Genomic DNA, 25,597 nt, shown 5'->3' with positions numbered 1-25,597 from the left:
TGAAACATACTTCTACGGTGTACAGATTCTTGGTAAATCGATTTTTTTTTGCGTTTTTACCCCCTGTGAGGGAAGTTTTAGGGGGAAGCCCGGGGGTAAGAGTGGTTAACTTTTTTGCATCTTCTTTGAAGTCCCAAAATTAATATTCTTCCAAAAATTCAGCTGACGACTGGAGTATACGCAATCAGAGCAAACTCGTTGCTCGGGGGTTTTTGGATTCGCTGTTCACTAATATCATCGCGGAGATGGTATTCTAGGTACCAGGACTGACCAGGTATACTAGAGTTTTGTGGAAATTCGATACAACATCATTGCACACTTTGTGTGTTTTTGTGCTCGCTGAACACTAATATTTTCGCGGTGATGTTGTTCAAGCCATGTGGTGACCAGGACAAGCCACGTCTAGAAATTTGTGGAAATTCGATACAAAATCAGTGCAAACTCCTTACTCCGGGGTTTTGAAGTCGCTAAATACTAATATCATGTCGGCGATAGTGTGCGAGGCAAACCTAGGGCACAAGCCAGCCTCGACTCCCGGAATTTTGCGGAAATTCGATACAAAATCTGTGTAAACTCTACTCGGGGGTTTTGTGGTTGCTGAACACTAGTATCATGTCAGCAACGGTCTCCTAGGTACCTGCTGCCCAGGATTTGCTTCGTCTCCTGGAGTTTGTGCATTGGACTGCATCGGAAACTGATTGTGTATCGAATTTGAATAAAACTCTAGGGGACAAAGCCGTCCTGGGCAGCAGGTGCCCCGCACACCATCGCCGATATATTATAAAAGTGTACAGCGACGCCAAAAACTCCTAAGTAACGAGTTTTCATTGATTTTGTATCGAATTTTCACAAAACTACAGGAGACGAAGCCCAGGTACACCAGATGCCTCGGAGACCATAGTCGTCATGTTATTCATGTTCAGTGAACCCAAAAATCCCCAAGTAATAATATTAAACTCGTTTCCATCAATTATTTCCAAATGACAAATTTATCATTTTTTATCACTTCGAAATGCACTTTGGAAAATTAATTTTCCTTGTTCAATAACACTTTTATTTCCACATCATCATTTTTGTTCACAAAAGTTCCTGACACTCTTACGAATAGAATGCAACAAGTTAGATTAAGATCCATCCAACTGCAAAAATTTGGTAGATTTTGAGCTTTTTACTGCTTTGTTGCCTCGCCTAAACCTTCGCTTCAAAAAGTGGTTGAGAAGTTTTGAAGATACAGTGTTTCCTTTTAATCGTAAAATTGAGTTTTATGCTTAATTTTGCATTCTCTTAAATGTTTATTATATTAGACATATCTATTATAGTTTTAACTACTTTGCTCACATTAGCATAACAATCAAGCTATAAAAAGTTATCATATACGTAGTATCTAATGCAAATATTCCTTCAAACACTCCATAAATTTTGATTACCTACAAAACGGTGGATTTTTTATGTTAAAACTTAAGTTAAAATATATCCACATATGTATAAGTAACCATAAAGAATTATAATGCACCACCATTATTCATAGGTTTATTGTTAACTAGTCGGAAAATTGTAATTAACATCTGGTTATTAACTAAATGATTACATAAATTTTATGATAATATAATTTAAAATAATTATCTATTTGGATAATCGGTTGTGAAGAAGATGAGGCACTTTCATTTTAATTGCTCCTATTATTGTAATTAGAACAATGTAGTGAACCGCTCAAAAACGGGTGAAAAGACGTCGTTACAGACCTAGCGAACATTTTGATAAAATGGACCAAGTAGCGATCGTTTGACAGAATCAGATGCATTTTTGGTTAACTCAGTTCTATCAATTTTTTATTATTACTTTTATTTTATTGTAGAAATGAGATATTTGCAGTTAAGCTAGGATTTTCCCGTTTGTTGTGTTTTTCTTTATGCGTGGAAAAATAATGAATTAATACTTTTTAAATAAACCTAGTAGTTGTGTCAAACGGCATCGAGAAATGCCACGAACACAACATAGAACTCCACATCATCTTCGTAGACTTCAGACAGCTTTTAATCGTATTGGAAGAAATAAATTATTTAATGAAATGAAAAATCAAGATATACCAACGAAGCTAATCAGATTAACAAAAATAACTATGAATGGATCTCATAAAATACCAACAGAAGGTAGCATAAACTCAATTGCAATCGAAACAGAAGTGCGACAAGGCGATTCCCTGTCAACCACACTATTCAACATAGCAGTAGAAGTAACAGTCAAGGCCAGCTGAATTAAAGGAAATATAGGTCACTCCTCAACACAAATAGTAGCATATGCAGATGTCATAGTTCCTATGTGAAAAGACAAGGAAAGATTAAAAGAAGCAATAACGATCCTGGTAAATGAAGTATGGAAAAGAAGTCTAGAAATTAACGAAGGAAAAACATAATATCTACTCCGTTTTAGGAGAGAAGTTATCAAGACGAGAGAAATAAATAACAGAAGTGAAGAGTTACGGAGCGAATACTAGCAGGCAACAGAATATCTGGACATATCATAGGTTAATGAAGGACAAGAACTTATCCAGAAATACAAAACTGGAAGTATACAGATTTGCAATCAGACCAGTAGTTACGTACGCAGCTGAGACAACGTGCCTCTCAGAGAAAGAAAAAAAATTAAGATTATTCGAAAGGAAAATCCTCAGAAGAATTGTGGGATCAATAAGAGTGGAAAACGGAGAAATGAATAATAAAGCGAGAAGATATAGTTAGATATATTATAGCGCAGATATTGGGATGGCTGGGACACATAGAAAGAAGGAAAAACGACCTACTGATTAAGAAAGTCACCAGATGGAAGCCAAAAACTGAAAGACCAAGGGGAAGCCCCAGAGATAGATGGGAGGACCAGGTCATGAGATATATCAAAATCCTGAAAGTGAGAAACTGGAGGGATTTATGCACAGATCGAAATGGTGAAAGAAAATTGTAAGGAAAGCCAAGTCATACAACAAACTCTGACAATGCACAAGAAGAATGCGGAATGATTCACCGCAATAAGCAAATTAAAGAGCTCTAAGTAAGAGCGGCAAACATTTCATCAGGAATGAGGCTCTGGTGATGTTGATAATGATAAATTATTGGAGTAGGCAGAAATATAGTGAAATAATGACTATAAAAAGATTAGATAATATCCTTTTGCATACAATTATAGGACTATTGAAAGAACCTACGATTTGACTTCGTCCTCCTGTACTTCTTCAGTCTCGTTGAAACATAATAATTCTAACTACTAAACTCTCTGGATTCTCTATATTATTATTATTTAGACATTTTTTTACTATTATATTTCAGCATATTCAAAGTTTAGCTGAAAATAGGCTGATTTTTTTGTTACGTGATTTTGTTATTCTTTTCTTATAATTTTTAATTTTTCCATTCTTGTACTCTCTTCAACTCTTGAGATGTCTTTTTTGACTATTTTTTATTCTTTCCTTATTATTATATTGTTCTTGTACCCTTTTTTGTTTCGAATATATCATATAGGTTTTTGTAGGCTTCCTCTGTTCAATTAATACTTGTATTGTTCCTATTATTTTCCTTCTAGATTATATATGAACTGCATATTCACAATTTCTAAATTATGACTGTCAGTGCTGTAATTTTGTAATGATTCCATTATTTGAAATCAAATGATAACAGGATAATTAAACAGTATGAAATACCAACTAGTAAAATAAAAAGCTTTCGTTTCATTTGAAGTTATAGATTACTCAATTAATTCTTGAAACCTGTTGGTTAGCCAGACTCTTAACGGAATATAAAGGTAACAACAACTGTAAATACTATTAATTCATACATCTCCGGTAACAGTAAAATTTTTTTCTAATACCATTGTTACTGCCTTGTCAATTACATCAAAAGTATCTTGAGCGAATTTTACTAATTGTGCTTACTGTTTTTAGTTACAAACCGTTTTATTAATGAGCACAAAATCGTCGAAACCATTATACAGCTATAATTTAACGAGCATGCAAAAAATTCGTCTTGGAATTTGTGTAGGAAGATTGGTAAAATATAGATATCAAACGTATAGCAGGATATCAAGAAAATTACGCGATTCTATAACAGATTTTTCTTTATTTTACAGAAATAATTTAAGAAGGAAAAATATTCTTCTCTACTAAAGAAAAAAAGCAATAATATTGTTCAAGTAATAATGCAAATCCTAATTACATGTATATAAACTGGTGGTTCGCGAGTGAGAATTGCGACACCGTTCTTGGAAATGAACCGATCAAACAAACCTGTTTCTAATACTCCAGTCACTCGGGCTATTCACCTCCCAATTTTGTCGGACTGAACCGATTCACTTGAAATTTCGTGAATTGATGGAAAAGTGCTCAAGTAACAAAAGTTATATAACTAAGATATGTGTTTCCGCCCAGTGTCCGCCCAGGGGGTGCTTGTCACCCCCTTTCGGAGGTGGAAATTCTTTTGCTCAAAATAATCACGGAAATCGATACAGAATTAAATTTTAAGCAACTTTTATTCTATAGAGTTTTTTCAGAGAGTCAATACTGTTTGAGCTATTTATGGTTGAAACACTGAATTTTCATGTGAGATATGGTCGGTGAACGGAGATATTTTTTTGCAAATATTTTTATCAATGTATTTAACGGTAAATTCTTAGAAAATGTTTGATTTTTCGGGGGTAATGATATTAAAGGTTTTTATAGTCCATGGAATGACCTTTAAAATGAGCACTACAAAAAGTCATTTGCTAACTGTAACATTGTAAATTTGTAAACTGAGTAAGTTACAGCTCGTAAAAATGGACTCTTCGAATATTTTAAGGAAAAAAGGGCAGTATAGTTAACTTAATTTCCACCAGAATCAAAATTAATTGTTGTCCTACATTAAATTTTACATAACTTCTTCTTCTTCAGGTTCCTTCTCCTATCGGAGGTTGGAAATCATCATCGCTATTTTAATCTTATTGGCCGCGCTTCTGAATAATTCTAATGAGCTGCAACCGAACCACTCTCTCAAATTTCTTAGCCAGGATATTTTGTGTCGTCCGGGGTTTCTCTTCTCTTGTATCTTCCCTTGCATAATTAACCTAAGTAATACGTACTTCTCGCCCCTTATTATATGACCCAGATATTGAATCTTTCTAATTTTAACAGTTTTTATGACTTCACATTCTTTCTTCATTCTTTGTATTTACATAACTACTCACCGTAAAAAATGGAGATATCACCGATTAAAATGTAAGTCTTAGTGTGAACACCCCCTGTTTCGGGTGCCCTAAACCCTAATTTTTTAATGTTAAAGAGCAGTTTGGCTTTCCAAGGAACCTAGCCTTGAGTCCGTTAAAATTAGCTTTCAAATGGCTATGTATACATATATCAAAGCTTGAAAATTATCTGACTTATTATTAAAGAAAAACTATTGTTATATTTGCGAGATAATTTTGAATCGTAAAAAATTTTATGAATATCTTGGCATCAACAACAACATTTTCATTTCTAAAAATGAGACGAGCCGTTCACCGTGCTTCGGAGGACACGTTAAGACGTCGGTCCCCATTGGATAGTATACATCGCCACTATTTACTTAAAACAGGATTAAAGATGCAATTAGCGCCGGAACTTTCAGAATCCTTTCATAAGCGAGGAATGGATTTTTAGTTATCTAAATTAGAACATTTTAAACTATAAATAGGCTTTTTAAGCATAATATATAATATGCATACATATTTTTTATATAAAGGGATGCTTTCTAGTGGTTAAAACCAATGAAACATCATTTCACGAGCGTTGAATGGATGGAATTTTGATTTATTTTAACACATTTAATTCCTTATTCCGTTCCTATATTTATGCAAAATCTACATGATTTTCTGGCTCTTCTCGTGTTTTACGCCTTCCAGTATAGGTCAGTGTGAGAGTTCTTAAATAATAGCTTCAGAATCAAGAAATAACGTCGAGAAAAGTTTGGAAAAACTCAAAAATAACATAACTAACGCAGCAACAGAATCACTTGGAGAGAGGAAAGTAACAAACACTAACATCAAAAAAGAAAACACCATGGTTAAGAGAGGAAGTGAAGGCAAAATATGAAGAAAAGAAGAAAGCCTTTTTACAATACAGAACACAACAGGCATATAATAACTATAAACGAATCAGAAATATAACGAATACTTTAGTCAGACAAATAAAAAGGGAACACTGGCAGAGCTTCTCAAAACGGATGGGACACGACTTTTACGGAACACAAAAAGAAATATGAAGAATAATCAGAGGACTAGGAGATGAACGAACTAATAAAAACGAAACAAATTCTGAAGGAAACATCGGTAGACTACTTTCGATCCCTATTTGCTAAAGGTGACGATAATGAACTACCAACACCAGAGGTGACGACAAACGAAGAAACAAATATTAAGGATGAAGAGGTAAAGAAAGCATTAAGGAAATTAAAAAATAGAAAATTACCAGGAGAGGACAGAATACCGAACGAACTCCCAAAGTACGGAGGACCAGATCTGACCAAACAACTATTAAGACTAATCCAAAAAATAATAGAACAAAACAGAATCCCTCAAAAATGGAGATTAAGCATCCTAATACCTCTCTTCAAAAAGGGAAACCAATCGGACACAGATAATTACAGAGGATATAAAAATTAACAACCAAAGGGATAACAAATAAACTGAATGAAATTATAACACTAATAGCAGAAGAACAACAAAGTTTCAGGTCGGAAGAATATGCACCGACGCTATATTTATAATGAGGCAAGTGCAAGAGAAATCATTAGAATACATACAACAAACCGGCATATGTATGTTTCGTGGACCTTAAGCAGGCATTTGACCGGGTCAAATTAAAAGGACGTTATCCACTTATTGTACGCAAGAGAGATGCCTAAACTACCGACGCTATCGAAAATGTTTACCAAAACAACACAATAAAAGTAAAAGTGGAAGAAGTGACCTAACCGACCCTATTGAAGCTGGCAAAGGGATAAGACAGGGAGATTCCCTGAGTCCTCTATTTTTCAACCTGATTATGGATGAAATAATAAAAAAAGTAAGAACTAAAAAACGATACCAAATGGGAGAAAAACAACTTAAAAATAATCTGCTATGCAGACGACGCAATACTACTCTCTCAAAGTGACGACGATTTACAACGTATGCTGCACCAATTTAATATAACCGCCAGAAAATTTAACATGTTAATTTCCCCAAAAAAGACAAAATGCATATTTACAACAGCAAATTTACTAAGGTGTAAATTGGAGCTGGAAGGTCAGATAGTAGAACAAGTGATGGAGTTTAAACATCTAGACATCACATTATCTAGCTACGGAAAGCTCGAAAGTGAAGTGGAAGATCAAGTGATTAGAGCAAACAGAGCCGCAGGCTGCCTGAATGAAGCAATAATGACATACGCGGCAGAAACGCGACCTGACACAGAGAGGACAAAAAGGATGTTAGAAACAGCAGAGATGAAAACAATTAGAAAAATTGATGGCAAGACACTATGGGACAGAGCTAGAAGTACAGATATACGACGTAGATGCAAGGTGGAGAATATCAAGAACTGGGTAAGAAATAGAAGAGTCGAATGGAACGATCAAATAAGCCGAATGACAACAAATAGAGGAGTGATGACGGCAAGAGAGGGTTCCCCAAAAGGAAGACCACGAAAACGATGGAACGACAACTTATTGGAGGCACATTGAAAAACGGACAGAGTCATGTCTACATAAAAAGAAGAATCAAAAAATAGTGGTCTGTTAGACTTTCTCGGTAATTTAATTGGTGTTGCTCCCCATCTTCAGCAGCACTTTTATTCTTCAGGTTTTTAAAGTGTTTTTTGCACTTCCTGCTTTTTTATATTCTCTTTCATTTGTGGTTATTTTTGCTGTTTCTAGTTCTAATGTCATTTGTGTTTCCTCTGTATACCAGCTCCTCATAATCAATCCTTGTATCGTTATATCCTATGTGTTTCTGCTCTACACCTGCTCACCTTCGTTCTGTGTATTGAACCGTGGACTCAACGTTGTCGGTCACGACAGTTGGATGGTTTAGTCGGGACGTGTGTAGGTGTTTTAAGACTCCTTGGCCTTAGGACTGCAGTTTCTATAGGATCTACAGTTTATTTTCAGAATATTTTGCAACAGAAAACTCCTGCTATAAACCATATCAAATTGGTTATTTCAATTCTTATTAGAAAAGTACACATCAAATGTTATTCAATAGGAATGTAGGAAAAACACGTGTAGAAAAAACTATATCTACATAAACAATTTAAAAAACCAATATACTAAATAATTTAAATATATATGTATATATATATATATATATATATATATATATATATATATATATATATATATATATAAATATAAATATATATATATATAAGTATAAATATATATATATATAAATATATATATATATATATATATATATATATATATATATATATATATATATATATATATTCTATAAATACCTAATGATAAAATAAGTTTGAATTTTACATTCTTGTATTTATATTGAAGTTAAAAAGCGATAACTGTGAATCATGGCGTTGCTGATTATGTGTAATCATCAAACCTCATACTTGAGTCAATATTTTTTCGAATAAACATTTAGTGCACGTATTGAATACTACTTCACCAGTTTTATTGTTAAACGTTTATTGCCTTGTGATTGTGATATTAGTGACTTTTAACAATTCTATTAAACAATTGTGTGTTATTATTCCTCCAGATTGTAAAAAAAGTACAGGTATATTGTTAAAAAATCGCGAACATTGTTACTGGTCCAGGAACTTGACATTCTTTCTATTGACTTTAAATTTGTTTAATTATTGTCCCGTAGAATTTTTATAAGATATTTTCCTTTAAATCATTAAGTTTTATTTTCTTTCATCAATATTTTTATTAATATTTTATTTAATATAATACAAAAGTTTTTAGTATATATAGTTGCAAGATAGTAATTTAGTTTCTTAGATAGGACAAAAATCGACATAGTTTAGGTTATGTTAGCCGCAGATGAATAAATAACGATTGGGATAGAAGTTTTACTGGTATATAAAAGAGTATCCAAAACAAATTTCTTTGTATCTGTTTTGTTATTGTTTTGATATGTATTTAATTAACACGTTCATTGATTTTTGCTGCATATAGATACTTCACGTTGATTTTCTAGTGTATTATTTGGTAATTATTTAGTAAGCCGGAACGCCTCAAAAATGCCAAATTTTTTGTGGACTTAGCCGAAAAAGTGAAAAAAAAAAACCTCAAATTTTAATGTTTTCTTTGCTTTAAACTAGTAAAAGTGCCCAAATAATCAAAAATACAGAAAAAATAACAAAAAAAGTAGTATGAATCAAAAAAAAATTACATAAAAAGCAATGAAAAGTATATATACATGTCTTAATAAAAAAAAACGTACCTAACTAAAACATATTAAATCTCACTGTTTTTTACTGTTAAATTATGAAAAAATGGGTAAAATTGTTTAAAATAATCAAGATTTTTAATATTTCAAAACAATATGGCGGCCATGCGCAAGAAGTTAAATTTTATGTACTTTTGACATTGTTGCCAGTTTTAACCTTTAAAAGATCTAAAAATTTCATGAAAATTACCTTAATTAAAACAGGTGGATACAATCTTAATATTTTATTATTAAAAATGTAAACCAAAAAACCAAATCTAACCTAACACTGGTAAAAAAAAAGCAGTAATATAAATAAATAAAATATTATAATATAATTAAAAATCAAAATTTTTATATTTCATAAGAAAACATGAAATTAAAACTAAACCAACGTAACCAAATCTAACCTAACGCTGGTAAAAAAGCAGTAATAAGAATAAAATTTTGTATAATTAAAAATCAAAATTTTTATATTTCATAATAAAACATGAAATTAAAACTAAACCAACGTAACCAAATCTAACCTAACGCTGGTAAAAAAAGCAGTAATAAGAATAAAATTTTATCAAAATTTTTATTGTTCATAAGAAAACGTGATAATAAACGTATAGTAACGTAACCAAATCTAAACTGACCCTTGTAAAAAAGCTATACTTTTCAGTTAAAAGTAGGTAATAATTTATTCGTTTTAAGTTTTAGGTAAATTTTTATTTTTCATTAGAAAACATAATTTTGAATAACTATGGCAACACTGGTTAAAATTACCCTTCTTGATCATAAGAAACCGTTGTCATTCCTGTCATTTCTTGTTGTTTCATGGTAAATAATGGCGGTGGCTTTTAAAAATCGGGCATATTTTAAATCGGAATTATATAAAAAAGAACACTTTGCACCGAATAAAAATCATTGCAGAATCATTAGTAAGTGAAAGAGAATTCATTGATATAAATTTCATCTCCGTAGACACGGTTCCGGTTTATTAAACTAGTACCTATTATTTTTTTCCTCATTCGAGACCGATATTATTTGTAAAATATGAAGATAAATATACCAGACCTTACCTAATTATGGCTGGCATCTCACAAGGAAGCGTACTAGGACCAATTAATACTGTATGATATCCATTATAGATTTATGGATTAATTATCCATCCAGAAATCACTGCAACAAGATACGCAGAACACACAGTTATGCTTGCTTCAAACTATGCGTCTGTATCGGCCATGTTTTTCGTACTGTTTTTGTAAACAAGCATGTTAAAGTAAAGCATATTTTTATAAACGTTATAGTTTGAAAGAAGAAATAGGAAAATAAAAAAAAGTTCTTCAATTAGCAAATATTTTTTTAATCGATTATTGTGATATTTGTGCGAAAATGAATAACTAAGCTGTGTCGTTATGGAATATGTAAGAGTGATCTTCTTATGGTGCCCTATCCAATTAGTGGATGATGGCGACAATTCTGGCATACTCCTCTCGATCTTTTGTGGCTCTAAAGAGTGCATGGGCACCGAGGTTTGTCCAATCCCTTATGTTTTTCAGCCGTGAGTATTTCTTTCTTCCGATGCCGCGTTTTCTTTCTATCTTTCCTTCCATAATAAGCTTTAATAACTGGTACTTGGAATTTCGAAATATATGACCCAGATAAGCAGTTTTTCTTCTTTTTATTATTGGCAGCAATTCTCGTTCTCTGTAGTCTTCTATTAAGTAGTCTTCTAATTACCCACATTTCAAAGGCCTCCAATCGGTTCATCACATTGGCCTTTATGGTCCAGGTTTCTACACCATATAGCAGTATGGAGTAAATGTAACATTTTACAAAGGAATATCGAAGCGTTAAGTTAAGGCTGCTGTTGCTTAGCAAGGTTCTTATATTAGTAAATGCTGTTCTTGCTCAATCCTGCTACGTATCTCTATGTCTGGATCTAGATCTTCAGTTATCCAACTACCGAGATATCTGAACTTGGGGACCTTTTGGATGTTCTTATTGTTTATTCTTATATTTAATTGCATATTTCGTGTTCTGCTAACCACCATTGCCTTCGTCTTGTCTAGGTTAATCTTCAAGCCCAATCGTTCTCCTTCAGTGTTTATTCTATATTAGACGTTGTAGCGCTTCTTGGCTATCAGCTATTATGACTGTATCGTCAGCATAGCGAAGATTACTAATAGTCTGTCCGTTGCTTTTGATTCCGTCTTCAATGTCACTTAAGGCTCTATCGAAAATCGTTTCAGAGTAAAGATTAAAAAGGAGGGGTGCCAGAACCCAACCCTGTCGTACACCTTTTTCGATTGAGAAATATGATGTAGATTCCAGTCCTACTCTCACATATGCCACTTGATTCATATAAAGGTTCTTTATGATTTTAAGGTCATTTTCATCTATCGAACGTTCCTGGAGCAATCTTACTAATTCTGAATGATTAACACAATTGAACGCTTTCTGGTAATCTATAAAGCATAGGAAGACATATTTTTGCTGATCTCTGAATTTCTGAAGTAGGACAGTTAAGCTGTAAAGTGCTTCTCTTGTGCCAAATCCTTGTCTGAAACCGAACTGTGTGGGGCTAATGTCTCTTTCACATCTGTTGTAAGTGTAAGATTGATGGACGCTATAAATTATTTAAAGACAATACATATTATTTTTTCAACTTTCCAAAGCCTTGTCTGGAATATCGTAAAAAAAATATTAAACACCAGCCAAAATACATATTAAAACATGCTCAAAATGTGCGAAATGTAATATATTTTTTGCCTATGATTGGATTGACAGGTACCTACATTATTCTTGATTACATTTTTGACCCTAAAAATGAAGTTCTTTATTAACAATCTCATGCTATTATACCTACAATATTTTATTTTAGCCTTAAAATATTAAATGATCCATTTTTTTGATTATACACCATAATATTTTTGTTAATTAATGTATAAATAAATAGGAAATATCATTAAAAAATCTTAGTTAAAACTAAACATAATTACTGTTCATTAAAATTTTTATTTTTTAATTTTTTCATAAAAGTCTAACAACTGTATTATTGTTTCAGTAATTAGTTAGTAATTGTCATACAAAATGGGTGCGAAGCAGTCAAAAAGGTCAGTAGATATTACAAATACCCCAACAAAAGGAGAAGTTGAAGCTGTCGGTGAGGGAGAAGGACGAGTAGTTAAAATTGGTGATGCAGATATTAAAGCCACAACGAACGGCGCAGTTCCACATACAGATTTAGAAATAGGGGTGAGTGCATTATACTTTTTTATGACATTTTTTGTAGAATATATTGTTAGGCTTTTATCTTGCATTGTGAATCTCTGTTACCGTTATCTTCTAGTTCATAATTCGCACGTGTATACATGTTGTTGTATGCATTGTAACACTTTCATATCGTTGGCAAAATTGACCGTATTATCAGCATATGTAACGTTATAACGATAGGCATCCTTATCGAGCTCCTTCCTATAAATATATATTTATTTCGTATTAGTGAAAACTCTAACCCTTGGTGTCTGATTTTGCTTAATATGTTATATAATATCTTTGTCATTTCTTTTAGACTGCCAAAAGCTTTTTAAAGTCTTCGAAGCACGCATATCTATATTGTTCTAGTGTCTTAATTTCAATTTAGTTCTTAATCTATACCTATTCTTACTCATATATCGTATTGATCCAGAAAACTGCAAAATATCCAAATATGCTGTATATTCTGATTTCCTGCTTTCTTATGTAACTGCGTCTACTGATCCGCATTGCACGGACGGCATCATTGGCAATGCCGAAGGCTTGCTTCCAGAGGCAACTTTTGCAATGCATGCCGATGACGTCATACGGAATTCCGATCAGTGGACGCACTCCGCGGGCTCTGTTCGCAATTTCGCATGGTCGCAAGGTCCAGTGGGAGCTAATCTACGGCTATTTGCATTTGACGACCTTCTTGTCAGCACCTGTTTTTGCATCATGAACGCATGATGATTAATTACAGTTGTGCAAGAATATAAGGGAAGTATATAACTTGGCACACCCTAATTATGCGAATCAACAAAGAAGAAGAATCCATTCTACATTTTATTTTATTATTTATTGGGTTGTTCCGAAAAAACCAAAGTTTAAAAATGTCGATCTCCCCAGCTTTTTAATAAAAGATTTGATATTTTTAATTATTACTACTACTACTATCGGTTTACAGCGTTCTCCGACGCCTTCCGACTCCTAACCGCCATTCTTCTCTATTCAGCCATAGGCCTGGAAGGATTTCTCTTTCCTCTGGTTCTTTTTCAATTCCCTCTCTCCAGCTTTTTCTCGGCCTTCCTCTTTTCCTTCTCCCTTGTGGTGTCCACGTCAAAATCTGTTTTGGAATCCTGTCATCTGGCATTCTCTGTACATGGCCGTACCATATTAACTGTTTTGTTTTTATGTCATCAACTATTGTATGCTTGACTCCCATCATTTCACGTATTCTCTCATTTGGTATCCGATCTCTTCTTGATTTTCCTGCTGCTCTTCTCCAGAAGTCCATTTCTGTTGCTAGTAACAGTTTCTCTGTTCTTTGTTTCATTTGCCAAACTTCGCTGCCATATGTGATTACACTTTTAAGTATGGTGTTGTATATGAGTTGTTTGTTCGCTTTAGATATTGTTTGGTCGCACAGAATTCCGTTCATCATGGATATGGCTTTTCTACCCTGTATGTTTCTGTCTTTTATAGCAGCATCGAGTGTTCCATCTTGAGTTATCTTCATACCCAGGTACTTGTATTCATCACAGTTTCTAATTTCTACCCCATCGTCTAATATAATGGACTGTTTTGTCCCTCCAATACACATGGCTTCAGTTTTTTTAATGTTGACTTCGAGGCCCCATTTGTTATATTCTTCTATTAGCTTCCGAGTCATGTAACTCAAGTCGTCATGATCCTGAGCAATCAGTATTTGGTCATCAGCGAAACATAAGGTGTACAGTGTAGTCTCGTCATTGAGAGGAATTCCCATGCCATTACATTTTCTTTTCTACAGCTTGAGTGCTTGTTCCAGATAAATTTTGAAAAGGGTAGGCGAAATACAGCAACCCTGCTTTAGTCCTTTCGTGACCTTAAATCCTTCAGATATCCTTGATCCAGTTTTAATTTTTGCAGTCGTTCCATTATACAGACTTTGGACTGCTTTGATGAGACCATGCTTAATGTTGGTTTGCTGTAGGGTTGACCATAGTTTACTTAGGGGTACACTGTCATATGCTTTTTGTAAGTCTACGTACATCAGGTGAACTTCTTTATTGACGGCTGTTTTTTTTTCAATAACTTGCGTAATAGAGTACAGGTGGTCTACTGTGGATCGCCCAGCTCTAAAACCAGCTTGTTCCTCTGCTTCGTAATCTCTATAGTCATTTTCTATTTTGTTCTTAATAAGTTTCCCATACATCCTACTTATTGTGCTGTTTACCGCAATTCCTCTGTAATTTTCACACTGATCCTTGCTGCCCTTTTTGTGGATAGTTGACATGATAGATAATTTCCACTCTTTTGGTAATTCGGCTCCATTCAAGCAGTCTTGAAAGAGTTTTCTTAACTGTTCCTGGAGTTTGTCTGTACCGGCTTTCACTAATTCTGCAGGGATGTCACCAGGACCAGGGGATTTTCCATTTTTCAGGGATTTGGTTATTTTTAATTATTTTGAATGTATATAATTAAACAAGTAAATTCAGTTTTAACTTTTATTTTATATATAGGTATATTCAGAAAAAAATATTACATGCCATGATAAGTTGATTATGGGGATTAAAATATCATAAATATTATTAATTTTTCATGTTTATTGGTCTTTCTCAAGATATCTTAAGTATCTAACTATGAAAATTATTGTTCTCGTTAAAAAAACAACACATTTTTCTAATTACACCTTATTAGAGTTGTTAATGATGTTACTGGGAGAAGTGTAAAATTGAACGTTTACAAAGTGAATAAAACATGTAAATTATAAGAATTATTATTTTAATTTTAACAAATTAATACTTAATAATCTATTTGTTAAATCCATTTGAAATTTTAAGTTGTGAATAAGCCGGCATACTCGCGTCGGCAAATTCGATCGCTACCGATACAGTGGACGCAGTATGAAAAATTAATCCGATGCGGACCTATGGACGCTTAGCTTTATCCTTTTTTACTGGAACTACTGTTTATAATAGTATTAACTCAATATTAGAGGTTTTGAAGTTGATGATAAATATTTGATGTTCTTCACGAACTTTCTTTCTACAACAATCCTTTTCAACGAATCACGAACTATAATTAATGCTTTCTAGGTTTCTTCATTTTAACTATCGTTATATGCAAGAGGAATAGACAAATCGGGCATCATAAAAAAAGCGTTTTTGATGGTTGTGTTTGTTTTTTTTTTCAATAAAATCACTAACGAATAAACTTTCAATACGTTTCAATAAACATTCAATATTTTTTCTTCTACTTTTTTAGATATTTTTCATAGATAGAAGCACTCAATTTAAATACGGTACTACGGTACTGTGTACTATATCGTCCCAAACAAATTGACGTTAATCACACATTTCCGAGGAGCAAAACTGCAACATTTCCTATGAATTACTAAGTTGTTTACAATTCATGCATCATAATTTCTCAGAAAAAATATTTGTAGCATTTACATTAAATGTATTTGTTCAGGTATTGATGTTAATTGTTTCTCCGAGGTATTTTTGCAGATTAGATAAAAATGTCATAAAGACGTGATTTTTATGTATAATATATAATAAGAAACATTGTTTGATTTGAAACGGTTGGAATGTTACATATATGAGCAGTTAGGTAACGTTTTGTTTGAGATACAGGGTTGGCCATTCGAAAGAGTAAACCTGGATATTTGGCAATATTCATTGGATTTTGTAAAAATGCTAAGATCGATTTTTATTCCAAAGGGAACAACTTTAATATATAAGAAATAAGCCTGGCAGAAGTTAAGAGAGCAATCAAGACATTGAAGAACAAAAAAGCCAAAGGACCCGGAGGAATACCAAACGAACTAATTAAAAACGGGACGGAAAAGTTATTCCGCATGCTACATAGAATGTTCGAAAGAGGACTAAATGGAGAAGAAATACCTGCGGAATGGACACAAGCATACATCACATCCATACATAAGAAAGGAAACAGGAAAAAATGTGAAAACTATAGAGGAATTAGTATAATATCGTCGGTAGGTAGACTTTACGGGAAAATTATTAAAGAAAAACTAGAAACTGAAATAATAGCAAAAATTGAAAGACCAAGACCAAAATAATAGCAAAGACCAAGCAGGGTTCACAGTAGGAAAATCATGCCTAGATCATACGTACACATTAGAACAACTGATAGAGAAGAAAATGGCAAAAGGTAGACCGGTCCATCTGGCCTTTGTTGATCTAAAGAAAGCATATGACTCAATACCTAGAGTCAAATTATGGGAAGCAATGAATGATCTCAGAATCCGACAAACACTAATAAAAGCAGTTAAAGCACTATACAAAGAAAACAAAGTAGCTATTAAATGTGGAAATAAAGCCTACAATCCATTTAAGACGACAAAAGGACTTCTACAAGGCTGTGCTACGTCCCCTACTCTGTTTAAAATATTCTTGGAAAAGACACTCAAACCATGGAGGAGAAAGTGCGAAGGAATGGGCATACCAGTAAGAGACGAATACCTATACACCTTAAGTTTTGCCGACGATCAAGTAGTCATCGCACAAGATGAAGAAGATCTCAGCTTTATGCTCAGAAAACTAGAAGAAGAATATAAAAACAACGGAATGGAAATAAACTTAGAGAAAACCGAATACCTAACAACAGAAAACAAGGATATGAGAAACCTAGAGATAGACGAGGGAAGACAAATAAATGGAACAGATAAATTCAAGTATTTAGGAACCATAATATCGAACCAGGGAACAACAGAAGAAGATATAAACAACAGACTGAGACAAACTGTATAAGACAACTAAACTCAGTGTTGTGGGATAAGAACATTACGATAAAGACAAAAAAGAGAATATATAACACCCTGACAAGAAGTATCCTGACATATGGGTCCGAAAACTGGACAATAAACAAGAGAAATAGAGGTAGAATAAGAGCAGTAGAAATGGAGTTCCTGAGGAGAAGCTGTAGACTTACAAAAAGAGACAGAATTGAAAACGCAGAGATTAAGCGGAGAATGGGAGTGCAATCAGACATAATCGACTATATAGAGGAGAAGAGACTATCCTGGTACGGCCACGTCAGAAGAGCGGACAGAGGACGCTGGATAAACAAAATCACAGAATGGAGCCCGATTGGAAGAAGAAAGAGAGGAAGACCCCGAAGGTCATTCAGAGATGAAATCGACGAGGCTATGGAGAAAAGAACCCTGCGAGATGGAGACTGGAATGACAGGGAAAATTGGAGAAAACGGTTGAGTGAAGGAAGACAGTGAAAACTGTGGAAATCCTTAGTAGTAGTAGTACAACTTTGGACAAAAGGCTACAATGATGTAGATATATGTTATTTGCAACTCCCTCTCTTCCAGTACCACAAATCCTTAATTTTCAATAGGGAATATCCCTATTGTGTAGCACATCACTAGACAGGTATTTCTCCGTTATTATATATTAACTCCATTCTTACGAAAAAGTAACGGTTTATTGAAAGTGTTAGCCTCTTAAAAACTAAACGTAAAGCTTATGTTTCGCTAGTGTCATTCTTAAATTTTTTTATCACGTCAAAAACTGCATAAAAACCAAATTTTTGACATTAATAGGAAATTTTACTAAATGTAGCTTACTTAAAAGGAAATCAGTTTTAAATTCATAAATTCGTAATTTAAAACTCTAGCGGTAAGGAAGTAAAAGAGGTAGACAAGTTCACTTATTTGTGAACAAAAACATAAAACATAAACAAAAATTTAAATCTTAATAGTTACCTGAAAAGTATACTACTTTATGGAAACGGGACGAAACTACAACTAAAAAACTGCAAAATTTTGTCAACAAAGCGAAGAAAAATCCAGAAAATATACTGGCTTAGCAGCATAATTAATACAAAACTATGGGAAAGAACAAATCAAACTAACATCTATAGTCAAGGGAAAAAAATGGAAATGGATTTGCCATACTTTGAGGAAAGATGAAAGCGATATAACCAGATAACCACTTAAATACCAACCAGAGTGTCAAAGAAAGACAGGAAGACCAGACAACAACTGGCAAAGAACTACAACAAGAGGACGAAAAAATTTGACTAAGATGGGGTGAAATTCAAAACAGAGCCAGAAATAGAAGAGAATGGAAGGAGCTAGTTCACAGTTTATCTAGAGAATGAACAAGAAAGAAGATGCGCTAACCCGGCCAGTCAACTTCCTGACACTTTTGGCCAACAAACGCATAAGCGCCCAATACTCCACAAGGAGAGATGAAACTAGAGAGGAAGAGACTCATCAGCCATAATTATTTAATTAAATGTTCGAAATTATATCCACCATCATCGATATAATTATAAAATCCTTTTCAAAATTACAACGAACATTTTGAAGTATTTCAGGGGTTACTAGACTACATTCATTGCATTACTCGTCGTCTTAGTGCTTTCAATGAAGCAAGAATGGTATTATAAATCTTGCTTTTAAATAACACCATTGGAATAAGTCTGGGGAAGTTAAATTGCTGGCCGTTTAACAAAACCTCTTCGTCCAATCCATTGCCTAGGAAGTTGTTCATTATGGTATGGTCTTACGTTTATGCTATAATGCGGAGGTGTAAAAAAGATCATCTTCTGAGTACCTGTTATCATTTTCGATTATATCTGTTAAAATTGGATTCTCCAGTGCAATATCTGTCTAATGATGTGCCATATATAATAAAATTAAAGGTTTCTGGTACATATGTTTATATCTTATAGGGATGACAAATGACAGATGTCTATATCGTTTAAAGATGACCATTTTGGAATAAAAATCGACCTGTTTCAGCATTTTTACAAAATCCATTGAATATTACCAAATATTAATATGGACTCTTTTGAGTCGCAATCCTTGTATGTGTGGTTATCCTTGTTGATGATTCTGGACCTTTTTAGTAGTCCACATCCAATTTAATTGGGATGTATATTCTATATTATCCTCTTGTAAGATAGTTTCAACAAAATATTACCGTATTTTTTGTTTTTTTTCCTTTTCTTTCTATATATGACATCCCTATATATAAATTCTCTAGACTCCTAATACTGAGAGATACTAAGCGAAGAAAGACGAAGATAGTTTTATCTTATTTTTGTAATAATTATTTTACAAATGATTCGTTTATCTGTTAAGCTTTTGTAATGATTCGTATAACGGGTTTATGTCTTCGCCTACCAGTTTCAGTTTTCGGTTTCCTTTTATATTTTACCTTTAGTACGTCTGTTTGGGTATGTCGATAAGCTGTTTAGCTTAAACCTACCGTAAATTTAAAAGTAGAAACTCATAAATAAACAAAATATGTATGGTATTTCTTATTTGTAAAACATTTCCTTTACAAAAAACATGATCTTCCTTATAATATTAATCATATTTATTTAACAATTTGTTTATGGGTTCACTTTAAAATCACTCATATAACTGAAAAAACATCCGGAGTAATACACGTGTAAAACGTGTTGTATATATTTTTAATTACTTCTACAGCCGGCGCGTTCAAAAACATTTGTAAACGTCTCATATTACCTGCAAAGATAAGAAAAACATTATTTATATCATTATATTGCACGCCTCCTTGGCTTTCGTGGATATCCAAGTCCGCTCAAAAGAACAACGTCTCTGTTATCATTGTTAATTCTTTCGTAAGGGATTTATTATATTTATGGAATTGGCAGTTACGATTTTTCATTTCCACCAAATATAGTCAACGTGACATATTTCTCTAAAAACCGGTTTCTCAGAAGAAAGATAATTATAAAATAACTATTTTTGTGTGACAACCAGTTGTATACCTAAAAGAGGATGTTATGACCTAAATACCCCTTAGACAATAATAAGTGACCTCTCTAGATCTATTTGGTCGTCGAGAATTGAATCTGTAGACAATTAATTTCTAAAATTTCGAGTAACTTAATTTTTTTACTTTTGTTTATTTTGTAAAATTTCTAAAATTATCGTTGAGTTATCAAGGGGTGTAGGCATCGTGGCAGATTATTTCTAATGGTACATTATATTCGGGGTTTATAAAAAGTGTTATCCTGATTACATGCACTCTTTGGAGAACTAACACTATCAAGATCAAAGAAGAATTATGCTATCTACTGGCTCAACATAAAGATATCTTTCATCTGTGTACTTTCCTATAAGTGGCAAAGCGGCGAAGTGAACTCTCTGGTCAGACAACTTGAACTATTACTTAAACTCAGAGAATGCCTAGAACAAACAAGAGCCACACTCAGCACTCCATTATCAGTGAAAGTTGCCCATATCGAGTTCCCAGTATAGGTACCAGAACCAAAGGATCGCATGCACCCTTAGTGACAATTTAAAAACTGTGCTAACCATAGACATGTAATACAAATAGACTGACTGCTGCCATACAGTCCCGTTCCCTCAGTGCGACAGAGACAACTGATTCAAAGCAGTCCCTGCATCTCTTTCTAATTTGTCAGGTTTATCGACCACGTGAGCTAAATGACCAATGAGAAGGTCAGGTGGTCGATAAACCCGGCCCATTAGAAAGAGATGCAGGGACTGCTGTGCATCAGCTTTCTCTGTCGCACTTAGGGAACGCGACTGTATGGCAGCAGTCAGGTCTACTGAACAACAAACAACTGAACTGTATACCAAATTGTAAAATATTATGTATTTTACTGCTTGTGCATGTCCTCCCGCTAATAACCCTCAATAGTTGTATAGTATATTTGTGCAAATAAAAAAAGATGGTGGTTGTTGTGTGTAATGGCATGTTCGAAACCGGCTGATTTTTTACAGTGACCAAGACGGCAGTTTCTCGTGGGTTCAGTCAACCATGTATTGACTGTACGTTTTGTTGTTCCAATGTGCACATCGAATCACCTATATATTGAATCACCTGAATCAACTATACAGTGACTACAATAAATTTCTGGAATGAACTACGATTTTGTTGAATCTTTGGCCCATATTATACTTTCTTCTAACGTCTTTGTTGGTTTAAAGGCAGAATTGATGTAATGTTGTAAGAAAGCTTAATCTTTTCGTTCCCGTTGTTAGTCGATATTGCAGTTGACTCTTTTTGTTGATATATTTTTAACCATATTCTGCTGAATATTTTCTACTTTTTTAGGGGCCAATTTGTTTAATATCCATGTTTAAATTTAAGGCTCTCCATTCCAATTTGGAGTAGCTCACATGAAACTTAGCTCTCTTAACTATCGGTCGCTACGGCAATCTCTTGTTATAAATTTTTTCATCAAGGTTAATCTTAGGGAGTCTTCCAAAAGTGTTAGTTTCTGGTTGAAAGTCATTTTGATGATTTTACGTATGAATTTTTTTTACTTTAAGACTGTTTTCTCTGATTATTTTGTACAATATAGAAAACTTCATTTATGGTGTACGAAATGACGTATTTACGCCTCGAGTTGACCGACTCGAAACGATCGGAAACTCGGCATTTATTCAGTGGCGTATCTAAGAGATGTTAGTGCTTTCTGCTATTCAGACAGACTTATCTCCAACTGTTTCATTTTCACGATTTGCTTAGCCAATTCCGCTAAATGGATCCTTTTGAAATCTGCGTGATGAAACTTCACCATAATTGGCGTTTGCTATATAATTCTCATTATAAGCCGATATACATTTGTATGAACGCTTTTATATATTACAATTTTCTCTGACTGCAATTCCTGTTAGAGTACGTTTTTCCTTTCTTCTGTATAACTTACTCGTATGTGCACGTCTAGCTACAGTTCAAAGAAAATCTATAAATAAGTCTCCAATAAGTTCCTTTTTATAATCAATTGAATGCTTTTTCACTAATATTTTGAGATTTATCTTGACTTATATGTGAAAATTATGTTACTGTGTATGTGCTTAATAAAATCAAAATTTTTAGTACATCTCTGATAATATTTATTACTTGTCTCTTCCTTAGTAGAATAGATATCGTAATTTTCGTGAGGAAAACACGTAGGATCTATTTAAGACAACTTAAGCGTCGAATTGCCGTGAGTGACACTTCTAGTTATTGAATTTCGGGTGCTCTTCTCATATTTCACCGCCAACTCGATCCTTTCAGGCAAAATCTTATTATTATTACACCCAACACGTACTTTTTCCATTATTCTACAAAAAATGATTTCTCACCGAAAAAGTGCGAAATCATCACTTCAAAAAACTTTGGGGGAGGGCGACATTTCACGCTGCCGCGAAAGAAAAAATTGAAATTTAATGGAAAGGCAAGAGGAAGATTTATCTGTTACCGTAAACTTTTAGAAAAATTACTATTTAGGTGTGTGTAATCTTTGCTGAGAGTTCTGGACTTTGAGGGATTGAAGAAGTTCTGGAAAATACTTTAACCTTAACTACATAAAAGTAGTAGTATAAAAGAGCGTAAGGGTAAATGGATATTACACGGGCTTTTCTCTCATGTACGCCCACATAAATAAAATTATAACTTTACTGTGAAAAAGTTATATAAAAACTCTTGATATGATGGATTTGCTCTAGGAAACTGTTTTTATTTACACTGGTTAAAAATTTAAATTTTAAAATTATATTTTGACAAAGATTACCATTTTGGTAGTGCAACAGTTACAAAATAGTTTATTTTAGTTCATTGATTTACATTGCAGTTTTCCACAATATATTTAAAAGAAATATTATTCTGATTACAAACTACAAAGAAATTATTCAAAATAGTTACGATTCGGCTGAATAAAGCACCGAAGTCTGTTAGGCCATTCATTGATCGCAGTACGGATAACATCATTAGAAAACTTGTCCACCGCGTCTACCAGCGCCTGCTTTAATGACTCTACATTATGGCGACGTCTTGTACTAAAACTGATCACAGTTTGTAGTCGAGTGGATTAAGATCTGGGCTGACTGGCGGCCAATGGTCATTACTAATAAATTCGGGTACATGATTTGAAAGTAGTTGACCTTAGTTTTAGACTTATGCGCAGGTGCAAGAGTCCTGTTGAAATATCTATGGTCTATTTTAAAACATAATGGGGTTTAGGGGGCTCCACTAAATTTGTTAAAATTGCCCTTTGATAATTTCTCGCCTCTGTTTCTTGTTCTTTTCACAAAAACGTCAAGACGAGACGCCATCCTTTCTCCAATCGTAGTAACTATCGAGAAGAGTTTCAAGACTGTCATCATCATCATCATCATTCTGGCTTTACAACTCTGCGTGGGTCCTGACCTCAAGAATTTTTCTCCAGTCGTCCCTATCCATCGCCTTTCTCCGCCAAGCACGTATTCCCATATTTCTCATGTCTTCATCGATGTTATCGAGGAACCTTGTTCTGGGTCTTTCTCTTCTTCTCTGACCAATGGGTCTATCAAGGAGCGTTTTTCTAGCTGGATCATTTTGTTCCTTCCGCGTTACATGCCCTATCCACCGCAGACGTCCTATCTTAATATGTTTTACGATATCAGGTTCCTGGTATATTCTATAAAGTTCGAAGTTGTATCGTCGTCTCCACACAGAATTGTCATTCACTGCTCCATAGCCAAGGCTCGCCTTAGTACTTTTCTTTCGAAACATTCTAACATGTTTTCATTATTTTTTTTTGTTTGAGTCCAGGTCTCTGGACTATATGGGCGTATTATTGTTTTGTAGAGTTTCATTTTTGGATTTCTCGATCTAATTGTGGATGCATCTTTTGGCCGTGGAAATTCTGCGGTTTATCTCTGCGGTAGTAATATTTTCAGTGTTAATGAGCACTCCCAGGTATATTAATTCGTTCACTGCTTCGATGACATCGTTTTCTATAACAAGTGGTCGTAGGATTGTTGGTTGCGTGCTTATTTTCATTTACTTCGTTTTGTTGGTGTTTATTATTAAACCCATTTTTGTAGATGATTCTTTTAATCCTACATACGCTTCTCGTAGAGCGTTTTCCGTTCTCCCAACAATATTGATATCATCAGCATATTCCAGGATTTGCACTAATTTATGAGATATTGAACCAGTGGTAGTGATTTGTGACATAAGTATTACTTTTTCCAGAGCCAGATTGAACAGTATACAGGAGAGAGGGTCTCCCTGGCGCAGCCCCTTATTTGTTTTAAAAGGTTCAGACAGTTCTCCCCGAATTCTTACTCTACATTCAACCTTTTCAAGAGTTAGTTTTGTTAAATTTCCCTTCTATTCACAGAGTTCTAGACTGCCACAGTATCAATGCCACATTCCAGTGTTTTTTCCAAAATTTGTTTCAGGGTTTTAATCTGATGAATTAGCCTGGTAGGAGCCTGGTATTTTCCTACTATCCGTTCTGCATATTGTGCCATACGGTGACATAGTACTGTGGAAAATATTTTTTATACGCTGCACTTAGAAGCGTAATTCCTCTGTGCTTAGAGCATTCAAAGACATCTCATTTTTTGTGTATGGTATTCCAATATTCCAATCATTGGGGAGGTATTTCTGTGTCCATATTTCTTTTATAAGCTGCTGTAATGCCATTGTGGTATCATGGCCACCTTCTCTGTATAATTCAGCTGGGAGATTATCTATTCCGGGTGATTTGTTTCTGGCTAGTTTTTAACTGTATCTTTAACTTCAAGAATCGTTGGTGGTTACTATTCCCTCTCGTCCATTGCCCTTACCTCATCTCTTTCGTCTGCCAGGTTTTCTTCTTCTTCCTCTATGTTAAGTGCCTGATTAAAGTATTCCACCCATCTATTCAATACATCTTTCCTTGTTGTTAATAGATCTTAATTCTGACTTCTCCATTGTCTTGTGGTTGCCTTGAATTCTTTTCTGTTGAGTTTTAAGACTTTCTCTTCCTAAATATTCAGTATATTTACTTGTCTTTTGTTCGCAACTCAGGTTTCGCTGCTATAAATGACCGCGGGTTGGACCATTATTTTATATTGTCTCAATTTTGCCTCCGTAGTGATGATTTTTGATTTCAGTAGCTCGTTTCTCAATTTCTCGACTTTCTTTCCGCTAATTTGTTAGCTTAACCCCTAGTC

The 25,597-nt window shown here is 33.9% G+C and overlaps 1 protein-coding gene across 5 annotated transcripts in view; it reads left to right on the top strand.

Annotated features, from left to right (window-relative positions):
• Positions 1-25,597, top strand: part of LOC140437332 (uncharacterized) — a 358,898-nt gene that overhangs the window by 108,427 nt on the left and 224,874 nt on the right. For 4 of the 5 annotated variants that reach the window (XM_072526800.1, XM_072526804.1, XM_072526801.1 and 1 more), the window contains one exon: positions 12,485-12,675. In XM_072526800.1, the coding sequence (XP_072382901.1) occupies positions 12,511-12,675 (165 nt within the window). In that variant the 5' untranslated portion in view covers positions 12,485-12,510. Of the gene's footprint in view, positions 1-8,627; positions 8,776-12,484; positions 12,676-25,597 lie in introns of those variants that run through there. The other variant, XM_072526803.1, reaches the window with a different exon arrangement.

This window comes from Diabrotica undecimpunctata, chromosome 3 (genome assembly GCF_040954645.1).
Source record: "Diabrotica undecimpunctata isolate CICGRU chromosome 3, icDiaUnde3, whole genome shotgun sequence".
Classification (NCBI taxonomy): domain Eukaryota; kingdom Metazoa; phylum Arthropoda; class Insecta; order Coleoptera; family Chrysomelidae; genus Diabrotica; species Diabrotica undecimpunctata.
Note: the sequence above shows the minus strand (reverse complement) of the source record. Positions and strands in the feature narration are given on the sequence as shown.